Raw genomic sequence first — 13,294 nt, 5'->3', positions numbered from 1 at the left:
CTCGGTCTGGCATGGACAAGATGGGCTGAATGGCCTCCTTCTGTGCTGTAACTTTTCTATGGTTCAATGTAGTTTCAGTGTCTTCAGCTGTTTCTGGATATCATATGGAGTGAATTGAATTAGCTGTAGACTAGCATCTGTGATGCTGTGAGAAGCTCTAGACCCAGTCTTAACAGGCAAGCAGTGGATGGGTTTGGGTTGGATGCCTGTCGCACACACAGCCTGATTTGGCTGTATTTATTTACAATAAGGTGGGATGCAAAACTCGTGTCTAACCCCAAACTGCCCTATCCACTGAAGGCAGACTAGGGTAAGATACCTGATAGGAGAGGATGAATAAGCAGGGTCTCTTTTCTCTTGAGAGATGACCTAATCGAGATCTTTAACATTCTGAAAGGGTTTGATAGAGTGGATGCAGAGAGAATGCTTCCTCTTGTGGGCAAGAGCAGAACTAAAGGGTGTCAATACAAAATAGTCACCAAGAAATCCAATAGAGAATTCAGAAGAAACTTCTTCACCAAAAGAGAACGTGGAACTTGCTACCACAGGGAGTGGCTGTAATGAATTGTATAGATACAATTAATGGAAACTAGACAAGTAAGTGAGGGAGAAGGGAGTTGATGGTTCGGCTGATGGATTTAGATGAGGAAAGATGGTAGGAGGCTTCAGTGGAGCATAAGCACCAGCATGGACTGGTTGGGCTGAATGGCCTGTTTCTGTGCCCTATATCCTATGTATTCCTATGACAGATCTGTCTCTGTGCTACCTCCTGGAACAGCAGGTGTTGTGAATTGTCGTCATTTATCTCTTGTGTTAAAGAAGGTTGGCCCAGATCATGCGGTCAATGTTGATGCTGAGCGCATTGACACTGTTTACAAGACTTCTGCTACTTGACCCTTTCACAATTTTTCAGCTGTATCTTCAAACCCCGGCTGAGGCATTGAAGGGTCAGTCATTCCCATAGAAGATTGTTGGGTGGAAGGGATGGAAGAAGGGAGGGTGCAATCCCTTTTCATGACTGTAGCTGCCGTACTTGGTTAAGTGTTCTTTTTTTAAAAGGCCCAAATCTTTCAGTAAATGAATTAGTGAGTGGGTAGTCAGGTAGTCAGGGGGGTAGTCAGGTGGGGGTGGTAGTCGGCTGGTCAGGGATTAGTCGGGTTTGGTCGGGGATATAGTCAGGTGCTTGGGTGGGTAGCTGAGTGTTCCAGGGGCATGGGGAGGCACGGGAGCGAGTGTTAGTCAGGTTGGGTCAGGCAGGGTTGTTGGGTGATTGGGGAGGTAATTGGGGGTTGGTTGTGGTGCTCAGTAAAGATATGCTGGCTGCTCACTGAGTTAGATGAGGTATTAACCAGCGTATCATTTCCTGGGTAAATATAGAGGTAAGTCCTGTGTATCTGGTCCAAGTCACTGACTCTCATCTCATTGTTGGAAACTTTTGCGGAAGTTCCAGGCAGTGGAAATCAGCCCTTTGGAAGTTTCAACTTTCCAGACAATTACAGCAACTCAGAGTCAGGATTTATGCAGGGTCCTAATGCATATCTCCCAACTTACGTCCCATTTCTGACCATTAGGAGGCTGGATGATTTGGGCCAATATGTCTCTGTTTTCTGGTTTCTGATTTAATCAATGCCTTCTAATTGACAGCATCCTGTTACATGGCAACCATCCAAAGAAGGAGATCGTCTAATTGGACGCATTATTTTAAACAAGAGAACAAGTATGCCGAAAGAGTCGGGAGCTCTGCTTGGGTTGAAAGTGAGTCCTTCAAAATGGTATCTCTGTACAACCCATCAGTAAAATGCAGTTGGATTCTCAATGGTGAGCACTCATAGAAACTAGGAGCAAGGGTAGGTCCTTCGGCCCTTCCAGCCTGCTCTGCCATTCAATATGATCATGGCTGATCCCCTATCTCAACATCATATTCCTGCTTTCTCTCCATAACCTTTGATGCCCCTACTTAATATCCAAAAAATCATCAATTTCTTTCTTGAATATACTCAGTGACCCGGCCTCCACAGCATTCTGTGGTAGAGAATTCCACAAGTTGACCACCCTCTGAGTGAAGAAATTTTTCCTTGCCCCATATCCCCAACCAGGGGAAACATCCTCCCTGCATCCAGTCTGTCTAGCCTTGTTAGAATTTTATATGTTTCAATCAGATCCCCTCTCATTCTTCTAAACTCTAGTGAATACAGGCCCAGTCGAACCAACCTCTCCTCATACGACAGTCCTGCCATCCCCAGTATCAGCCTAGTGAACCTTCACTGCAATCCCTCTCTAGCAAGTATATCCTTTCTTAGGTAGGGAGTCCAAAACTGTATGCAATACTCCAGGTGTGGTCTCCCCAAGGCCTTGTATAACTGCTGTAAGACACCCCTACTTCTGAACTCAAATCCTCTCACAATGAAGGCCAACATACCATTTGCCTTCCTAATTGCTTGCTGCACCTGCGTGTTTACTTTCAATGACTGGTGAACAAAGGCACCCAGATCCCTTTGTACGTCCACAATTCCCAATATATCACCATTTAAGTAATACTCTGCCTTTCTGTTTTTCACACCGAAGCGTATAACTTCACAATTGTTCATTTTATACTGCATCTGCCATGTGTTTGCCCACGCACACAACTTGTCTAAATCGTCCTGAAGCCTCCTTGCATCCTCCTCAAAATTCACAACCTGCCCAGTTTTGTGTTGTCAGCAAACTTGGAAATATTGCATTTGGTTTCCTCATTCAAGTTATTTATATATATTGTGAAAAGCTGGGGCCCAAGGACTGATCCCTACGGTGCACCACTAGTCACCACCTGCCATCTGGAAAAAGATCCATTTATTTCCACTCTCTATTTCTGGACTGTCAACCAATTTTCAGTCCATGCCAGCATGTTACTCCCTATTCCATGTGCTTCAATTTTGCCCACTAGCCTCTTTTGTGGGACTTTATCAAAAGCCTTCTTGAAATCCAAATACACCATATCTACTGGTTCTCCCTTATCTATTCTATTAATTCCATCCTCAAAAAACTCCAGCAGATTAGTTAAGCATGATTTCCCTTTCCTAAACCCATGCTGACTTTGTCTAATCCCATTAATGCTTTCCAAGTGTTCTGTTAGCACGTCTTTTATAATAGACTCTAGCATTTTCCCCACTGCTGATGTTAGGCTGACTGGTCTGTAATTCTCTGTGTTTTCTCTCCCTCCTTTTTTAAATAGTGGGGTTACATTTGCCACCCTCCAAATAGTAGGAACTGCTCCGGAGTCTATAGAATTATGGAAGATGACCACCAATGCATCCAATATTTCCAGGGCTACTTTCTTTAGTACTCTGGGATGTAGATTATCAGGCCCTGGGGATTTTTCAGCTTTTAACTCCATTAATTTCTCTAGCACCATTCTTTTTACTAATACCAGTTTTCTTCAATTCCTCTTTCTCACTAGACCCTTTGTTCCCTAACATTTCTGGGAAATTATTTGTGTCCTCTACTGTGAAGACAGAACCAAAATATGTGTTCAATTCTTCTGCCATTTCATTGTTCCCCATTAAAATTCCCTCTGCTTCTGACTGTAAGGGATCTACATTTGTTTTTGCCAATCTTTTTCTCTTCACATATTTATAGAAGCTTTTACAGTCAGTGTTTATGTTCCCTGCAAGTTTACTCTCATACTCCATTTTCCCCCTCTCGATCAATCTTTTTTTTTCACTTTGGCTGAATCCTTAACTGCTCCCAATCCTCAGGCTTGCTGCTTTTTCTGGCAATTTATATGTCTCCTCTTTGGATCTTATACTATCCCTCATTTATTTTGTAATCCATAGTTGAACTACCTTTCCTATTTGAATTTTTACGCCAAACAGGAATGAATAATTGTTGGAATTCCTGCATACGTTCCTTAAATATTAGCCATTGCCTATCCACCATCAACCCTTTTAGTAAGGTTCCCCAATCCATCATTGCCAACTCGCACCTCATACCCTCATTGTTCCCTTTATTTTGATTCAGGACCCTAGTTTCAGATTCAACTTCTTCAATCTCCATCTTAATGGACAATTCTATCATTTTATGGTCTCATCCCTCAGGAATTAACAGAGTTGTTAATTAATCCTTTCTCATTGCACAATACCCAGTCTAAGATAGCCTGCTGTCTAGTTGGTTCCTCAATGTATTGGTCTAAAAAAAATCACATACACATACCATTAAATCCTCCTCCACAGTATTATTGCTAGTTTGGTTTGTTCAATCTATATGTAGATTAAAGTCACCCATGGTTACAGTTGTACCCTTATTGCATGCATCTCTAATTTCCTGTTTAATGCCTTCCATTACATCTCCATTACTGTTTGAGGACCAATAGACAACCCCCACCAATGCTTTCTGTCCCTTGGGCCAGAATCTTCAGGTCGGCGTGTGGGGGCGGGTCCTGCTCACTGACATGTAAAATGACGCAGGGTGACATTGGGCATGCGTCCCGATGGCACTGCATGTCATTCTGATTTTCAGTTCGGCGGATGCACACTGGAGTTGCCTGCACACCTGCCAAACTGTCAAAGGCCTATTAAGGCCATTTGAATATTAATTAAAATACTTAATGAAGGTTCCCGTCCCACCTTAAGGTTGGCAGGCAGGCGAAGAGCCCAGGCGACCTTTGCATTTATCATGAAATCTCATCCACAGGCGGAATGAGGTTTCATGAAGTGTTTATAAATTGAATAAAACCTTTTATTAAAATTCATTGACATGCCCCAGCTCATGACACTGTCACATGAGGGGCATGTCTTAAAAATATATTTTTTTCTTTATTTAAATTTTTCTAAATCAAAACTAATGTCCCTGAGGCAGCTCCATGCCTCAGCGAGATTTCTGCGCTCTTTCGCGCATATGCATGAAAAAGCGCAGGCCCCGACCCTCCCTTCTTCCCCTGCCCACACAGGGAGTGCTCACGAAAAATAGCAGTGCGGATGGCAATCAGCTGCGCGCCCACCTGCGCCTGGTCCCATAGGACCCCTGACGGGGAGAAAATTCCTCCCTTGGTGTTTCTTATCTCCACCCAAACAGATTCCATATCATGATTTTCCGAGCCAATATCCTTCCTCACTATTGCATTGATTTCCTCCTTTACTAACAATGCTACCCAACCTCCTTTCCCTATTTGTCTGTCTTTACTGAATATTGAATACTCCTGGATGTTCAGTTCCCATCCTTGGTAACCCTGCAGCCATGTCTCTGTAATTGCAACTATATCATAACCGTTTATATCTATTTGTGCTGTTAATTCATCTACCTTATTGCGAATGTGCCGCACAATAAGATGCAATGCCTTTAGACTTGTCTATTTAACCTTGTTAATAATCTTAACTATTTTTGCACTATGACCCCATTTGTTTATCGCCCTTGTTCTTTCAACTTTTCCACTTTTGCTTCTTACTTCCATTTCTATCCTTGTTTCCCCCTCCTCTGTCTCCCTGCTCAGGTTCCCATCCCCCTGTCATTCTAGTTTAAACCCTCCCCAACAACACTACCAAACACCAACACACACACACACACACCCCTGCCCCCCCGCGCCCCCCCAACCCCGAAGACATTGGTCCCAATCCTGCGCAGATGCAACCCGTCGTGTTTGTTCTGGTCCCACCTTCTTCAGAACCGCTCCCAATGTCCCCGTTGAATCCCTCACCACTACACCATCTCTTCAGCCAAGGATTCATCCGATCTATTCTGTTATTTCTACTCTCCCCAACACGTAGCACTGGTAGTAATCCTGAGATTACTACCTTTGAGATCCTACTTTTTAATTTATGTCCTAACTCCCTACATTCAGCTTGTAGGACCTCATCCCTTTTTTTAACCTATGTTGTTGGTAACAATATGTACCACGACCACTGGCTGTTCACCCTCCCCTTTCACAATGCCCTGCAGCCTCTCTGAGACATCCTTGACCCTGGCACCAGGGAGGCAACAAACTATCCAGGAGTCTCTTTTGTGGCCGCAGAAACACCTGCCTGTTCCCCTTACTATTGAATCCCCTATCACTATAGCCCTGCGACTCTTCTTCCTCCCCTCTTGTGCAGCAGGGCCACCCATGGTTCCATGGACTTGGCTCCTGCTGCTTTCCCCCGAGAAGTCGACTCCCCCAGCAGTATCCAAAACAGTATACCTGTGACAAAGGGGGATGGCCACAAGGGACTCCTGCACTCCCTGCCTTCCTCTACCCTGCCTGGTGGTCACCCATCCTCTTTCTGCCTGTTCTGTCTTTACCTGTAGTGTGACCACCTCACTGAACAATCTCAGCATCACGGATGCTCCACAATGACCCCACCCGTGGCTCCAGCTCCGAAATGCGGTTATCCAGTAGCTGCAGCTGGACACACTTCCTGCACACATGGCAGCCAGTGACGCTGGAAGTGTCCGTGACTTCCCACATAGCGCAGGAGGAGCATATCACGGGTGCGAGCACTGCTGTCATGACTTCCCTTTAGATTAAGCTTATTAATTACTCCCTTTAAAGAATACTAACTATGCTAGGGGTCTTATTCAATTCCAAACACTCCCACTACGGTCCAAAGTCCTCACATTTTGTTTAAGCTAATAGACTGCAGCAGTTTAATGAGTAAAAAAAGTAGTAGAAGTACTCACCTGACCCTATTATCAATCAGCTGCCTCCCCGTGTCACGTCATTTTTTGAATCGTGACATTACTTTGAACTCCACCGCCTGAAGGTCCTGAGGGTATGCCTCTCCGGTCTTGGCCTCTGTTTTTTGCGCCCTTTTATACCGGTCTCGTTGGCTTCTCCTTTCCAGTCTAAAACTCACCTTCCTCCAACCCTAACAGCAACTTTTAGTTAATTGCTAAATTAAAGAAAGATTAGACTTTAGATAGAACTTAACCCTTAAACTCCCTCAGTCACCAATGTCCAATTGAAGCTTTCTAAGCTTTCTATTGCAGCCAAACACAGTGCTTCCTGTGCAGACAAAAGGGAAGATGAACATTGTTCATGATAAATTTATACTCAAGTCTGTGCAAAGTATTTACTGGGTTCCATCAACTTGCATGCCGCAGGTTACTTGTTGAATCTAAGGAATGTGCTGTTGACTGAATGTTTCTCAGCACAATGTGATTGAAATGACTTGTGCCCTGTCATTAGTTGAGGTTACTCGAGACACACGTTTTGTTTCAACTTATTAACAAATTGCAAACGATGTGGTATAGATGCGATAAATGAGCAATGGACCATGTCTTAACTACGGTTCAATTTTGTAGGTTTTGCAGTTTCATACACAGCTTACTCCTGGTAACTCAGGCACTAATTTGAATTATTGGATTGTTATGAACCAGAACCAGACCCTCAGATTTATGTTATGATCTGGCTAGAAGTAGACAAAGTTTGAGTATTTGCCGAGAAAATAAAGCCACACGATTCCATGGTTCTTGAACAAACAAAATAAGCTTTACAACACAAGGTCAGAAAAGTAAAACAATTTACAATAAGAATATAAGAAATAGGAACAATAGTAGGCCTGCTCTGCCATTCAATAAGATCATGGCTGATTTTGTGATTTGAGCTGCACATTCCCATCTAACCCCGATAACCTTTGATTCCCTTGCCTAACAAGAATCTATCTACTTTTGCCTTAAATATATTCAATGACCCTGCCTCCACCACCTTCTGAGGCAGAGAATTTCAAAGTCACACAGCCCTCTGAGAGGCAAAATTTCTCCTCATCTCTGTCCTAAAAGGGCCCCTAACTTTAAAACAGTGCCCCCCTAGTTCTGGGCTCACCCACAAGAGGAAACATCCTTTCGACGTCAACCTTGTCAAGGCTGTTCAGAGTCTTGTAAACATCAATCAAATCACACCTCACTCTTCTAAACTCCAGTGGAAGCATAGCATCCATTAGCCTTTTTAATTACTTGCTGTAGTTCTATATTAACTTTTTCTGACTTATGTACTAGAACACCTAGATCCCGCGGCACTTCAGAATTATGCAGCCGTACTCCATTTAAGTAATACTCTTTTTTTTTGTTCTTCCTGCCAAAGTGAACAACTTCACATTTTCCCACATTAAAGTCCATTTGCCAGATCTTTGCCCACTCACTCAACCTATCTATATCCACCTGCAACCACCTCATGTCCTCTTCACAACATACTTTCCTACCTATCTTTGTGTCATCGACAAATTTAGCTATCATGTCTTCGCTCCCCTCATCTAAGTCAATATCTATCTTATACTCTAACATTCAGAATTAACATGAGGTGAATATACAATAACACGCAAACTGTGGTCAAACCCAACTCATAAATGGCAGATGCAACCAAGGCAGATCTCTCAGATTTCTCAGCAAACCACCCAGACATCAGTGTTCACTGTGAATCACCCAATCTTCTTAAAAACTCTGCCTCCCTTATGAGAAATTGCAAGTCTTCACTCTTCCCTTTCGAAGATTTGTCCTTGGAATTCTCTCCAAGAGTTGCTCTGACTCGGACTGTCTCAATGACTGCTCACCTCTCAGGGATTCAATCATGCGTCCCGAGGCTACATTTCCTTGGCTCCCCGAGTCTGCACTCCAGCACCATGGACAAACTGCAGCTCTTCAGCCATGCCAAGCAGAACACCACTGTTCCGAAGGATTATCTTTGCCTCAACACAGAGTCATCAACATTTTGCTGCCTTTTCAGCTCTCCAGGGCTTCTCCTAAGCCCTCACTGCCAGAAGCCTGCCAGCCCAGCTCCTCAAAGATAACAGTAGCACTTTAGCTGCATGGAGATTCTTCTCCTGCTCCTGACCCTCTCTGACTAAAACCTGACTGACCCTTGAACTGCTCTTCACTGAGTCTTGAACTGATCTGGGTAACTTATCAAAACACTCCAAGAGGGTCCTACCCTTGTTGCTAGGTAGGATCAAACATAGGGAGTATTGAAACATCCTTTGCCTTGAATGTTACAGACTCTACAGATGTTAGCTTACAAAGCACTCAGGGACAAAATTACAATGATTTCTTGACAATTTTTGTCTTGGGAGGAAGAAAGCTTCACCATAGTGAAGGTTTCTTTACAGTGGCTTTGAACATCCAAGTTCTTATCATCATAAACCTTTTGACAAATAGCTTATTACATAATATATAGGTAACCTTTTCAATTTTCACAATTTACACATCTCACAATAACAAAGTTATACAGGCTTAACCTAAACAAAATCAAGTACATGTGATAAACAGGGTTAGCAGGATTCAAACATTATAGAAAACAAAAACAGAATTACCTGGAAAAACTCAGCAGGTCTGGCAGCATCGGCGGAGAAGAAAAGAGTTGACGTTTCGAGTCCTCATGACCCTTCGACAGAACTTGAGTTCGAGTCCAGGAAAGAGCTGAAATATAAGCTGGTTTAAGGTGTGTGTGTGGGGGGCGGAGAGATAGAGAGACAGAGAGGTGGAGGGGGTTGGTGTGGTTGTAGCGACAAACAAGCAGTGATAGAAGCAGATCATCAAAAGATGTCAACAACAATAGTACAATAGAACACATAGGTGTTAAAGTTAAAGTTGGTGATATTATCTAAACGAATGTGCTAATTAAGAATGGATGGTAGGGCACTCACGGTATAGCTCTAGTGGGTTTTTTTTTTTATATAATGGAAATAGGTGGGAAAAGGAAAATCTTTATAATTTATTGGGAAAAAAAAAAGAAGGGGGAAACAGAAAGGGGGTGGGGATGGGGGAGGGGACTCACGACCTAAAGTTGTTGAATTCAATATTCAGTCCGGAAGGCTGTAAAGTCCCTAGTCGGAAGATGAGGTGTTGTTCCTCCAGTTTGCGTTGGGCTTCACTGGAACAATGCAGCAAGCCAAGGACAGACATGTGGGCAAGAGAGCAGGGTGGAGTGTTAAAATGGCAAGCGACAGGGAGGTTTGGGTCATTCTTGCGGACAGACCGCAGGTGTTCTGCAAAGCGGTCGCCCAGTTTACGTTTGGTCTCTCCAATGTAGAGGAGACCACATTGGGAGCAACGAATGCAGTAGACTAAGTTGGGGGAAATGCAAGTGAAATGCTGCTTCACTTGAAAGGAGTGTTTGGGTCCTTGGACGGTGAGGAGAGAGGAAGTGAAGGGGCAGGTGTTGCATCTTTTGCGTGGGCAAGGGGTTGTGCCATAGGAGGGGGTTGAGGAGTAGGGGGTGATGGAGGAGTGGACCAGGGTGTCCCGGTCACTCCTGGTCCACTCCTCCATCACCCCCTACTCCTCAACCCCCTCCTATGGCACAACCCCTTGCCCACGCAAAAGATGCAACACCTGCCCCTTCACTTCCTCTCTCCTCACCGTCCAAGGACCCAAACACTCCTTTCAAGTGAAGCAGCATTTCACTTGCATTTCCCCCAACTTAGTCTACTGCATTCGTTGCTCCCAATGTGGTCTCCTCTACATTGGAGAGACCAAACGTAAACTGGGCGACCGCTTTGCAGAACACCTGCGGTCTGTCCGCAAGAATGACCCAAACCTCCCTGTCGCTTGCCATTTTAACACTCCACCCTGCTCTCTTGCCCACATGTCTGTCCTTGGCTTGCTGCATTGTTCCAGTGAAGCCCAACGCAAACTGGAGGAACAACACCTCATCTTCCGACTAGGGACTTTACAGCCTTCCGGACTGAATATTGAATTCAACAACTTTAGGTCGTGAGTCCCCTCCCCCATCCCCACCCCCTTTCTGTTTCCCCCTTCTTTTTTTTTTCCCAATAAATTATAAAGATTTTCCTTTTCCCACCTATTTCCATTATATAAAAAAAAACCCACTAGAGCTATACCTTGAGTGCCCTACCATCCATTCTTAATTAGCACATTCGTTTAGATAATATCACCAACTTTAACTTTAACACCTATGTGTTCTATTGTACTATTGTTGTTGACATCTTTTGATGATCTGCTTCTATCACTGCTTGTTTGTCGCTACAACCACACCAACCCCCTCCACCTCTCTGTCTCTCTATCTCTCCGCCCCCCACACACACACCTTAAACCAGCTTATATTTCAGCTCTTTCCTGGACTCGAACTCAAGTTCTGTCGAAGGGTCATGAGGACTCGAAACGTCAACTCTTTTCTTCTCCGCCGATGCTGCCAGACCTGCTGAGTTTTTCCAGGTAATTCTGTTTTTGTTTTGGATTTCCAGCATCCGCAGTTTTTTTGTTTTTTTCAAACATTATAGTATTATCATAACTCAGAACCTTTCTTTACTCATACACCCTTTCTTTAAACTCTGGACAGAACATCAGTAATTAAGTGGGCTTTTCCCATAGTTTTTTCATGGTCCGCCAAAAGGTATGAAGGCACATTAAGGTTTTCTTTAGAAGCACCTTGACCAGCTTGAATTTCTATTTTGTGACATGGGTTTTCAACCTTGCTGGTGTAACTGCAAACCAATACTCTGGTGGTCTTCCACTCTTCAAATATGGATGCATATTAGTCATTTTGTACGATACCAATGTCTTTTGCATAGGTTGCTCAACTTTAATACATAAGAACATGGAGTTTTTCTCACTCTTCTCTGTTGACGGAAACATGCCTTCAATGGGTCTTTCAGTTTGCTACAGAGACCATATATGTCTGATTGATAACCAGCTTCAGAATGATCTTCCTCACTCATTTCTTCATAAAAGATTTTTTCATTTAATTGTTTTGATCAACACTGGAAGAATAAACTGGCACCGAGGGAGTTTTTCTCCCTTGACTCAAGTCATTTTTTAGTTTATCTGAGAGATGTGCTATAGCCTTCTACACATATTTGTTGTCAGAGAATATGAATAACAATTCAGAGAAGCTTCACTTGGCTCATTCCTGCAACGAGGACTTATCTTATGAAGAAAGGTTGATCAGGTTGGGTCTATACCCATTGGTAATCTTATTGAAACATATAGGATGCTGAGGGGATCCTGAGGGTGGATACTGGGAGGATGTTTCCACTTCTGGGAAAACTAGAACCGTGGACACAACTTAAAAATGAGAGGTCTCCCATTAAAGACAGAGCTGAGGAGAAATTTATTCTCTCAAAGAATTGTTAGTTTGTGGAATCCTGTTCTCCAGAGAGCAATGGGGGCTGGGTCATTGAATTTATTCAAGGCTGGGTTCGATAGATTTTTGATAGGCAAGGAAGTCAAAGGTTATGGGGGGCAGACGGGAAGTGGAGTTGAGACCACGACCAGATCAGTCATGATCTGATTGAATGTTGGAGCAGGCTTGAACAGCCAAATGGCCTACTCTTGCTCCAAAGTCCTATGTTCTTCTTGCTAACACATGAAAAAATGAATCTTCATCTGCACTTCTTTCACAATTTGCATCCAAGTATGTATTTTTTTGCTTATTTTCCAATTTGTCCAAGTTTATTATCTTTTCAACCACATTATCTTTTCATTCCTTATTGTCTTTTCATTCAGCTCAGCAGCTGCTCTAGTGAGTTCAGTTGCCTTTGTTTCAGATTCATCTATAGAACCTTTATACAAGCTTAACAACTTAACATGGACATTCACTTCATTTCAGAGTCCTTCTTCCACGGTCGCTGACTGCTCCTTAGACTCTTCCAATTTACTCCTTAGATCCTCAATGTTTCTTAAAATTTTCCTTATCTACTTTTAAAATCTTGATCTGCTCTTCCATTTCGCACATCCCATCCTGTTCTCCAGATTGCCTTAGAGTTCAAAAATCTCATTGCTCTTTCCATGACCAAGTTTCAGCACTTCATCAGTCTTGGTTTTTAATTCTGCATTCATCTGCTGTTAGCTCTGAGGAGTTGTGTTGGCAGGTTCCAGGTAGTGAGGGCTCAGGAGAAGCCCTGGAGAGCTGTAAAGGCAGAGGATCTGGAGCTCCATATGGTGGGCTGCGGTGTTCTGCTCATTAATCATTCAGCTTGTGAATCAGAACAATCTGTTCTGATTCATCAGCAATTCCTTTTCCTATTCAAAGCATTTTTCACTATTCTTAATAGAGACTTCTGATACTTGAAGTTCTAAGTTTCAAGTTTTAAGTGAAGATTTGTCTTTGTTGAATTTGCCTCTACAAGTTTATCATTTAGACATTTTAAGTCCTCATTCTAGTGTTCTACTCCCTGTGACCAATGCTTGTGTTCTCAGCAGTTCTCGCTTTACACGAGCAAACTCATCTTTCGCGCGTGAAAGTTAGTTCTCTAAACTGATCAGTTTTTCCTTAGCAGAGCCAAGTTCCCGATGCTGCCTCGTGGACAAAACTTCAGTTCTTCAGCCGTGCCAAGCAGAATGCCACTGCTCCAAAGGGTTTGCCCCAACAGCCTGCAGCACGAAGCCCCAGATC

At 43.4% G+C, this 13,294-nt stretch overlaps 1 protein-coding gene across 1 annotated transcript in view; it reads left to right on the top strand.

The window, feature by feature from the left end:
• The window catches only part of rims1b (regulating synaptic membrane exocytosis 1b), a 688,681-nt gene that overhangs the window by 556,016 nt on the left and 119,371 nt on the right, over positions 1–13,294 (top strand). The window contains exon 8 of the mRNA XM_041187360.1: positions 1,645–1,755. Coding sequence (XP_041043294.1) covers positions 1,645–1,755 — 111 coding nt within the window. The remainder of the gene's footprint in view (positions 1–1,644; positions 1,756–13,294) is intronic.

Source organism: Carcharodon carcharias, chromosome 5, assembly GCF_017639515.1.
Source record: "Carcharodon carcharias isolate sCarCar2 chromosome 5, sCarCar2.pri, whole genome shotgun sequence".
In the NCBI taxonomy this organism is placed as follows: Eukaryota; Metazoa; Chordata; class Chondrichthyes; order Lamniformes; family Lamnidae; genus Carcharodon; species Carcharodon carcharias.
Note: the sequence above shows the minus strand (reverse complement) of the source record. Positions and strands in the feature narration are given on the sequence as shown.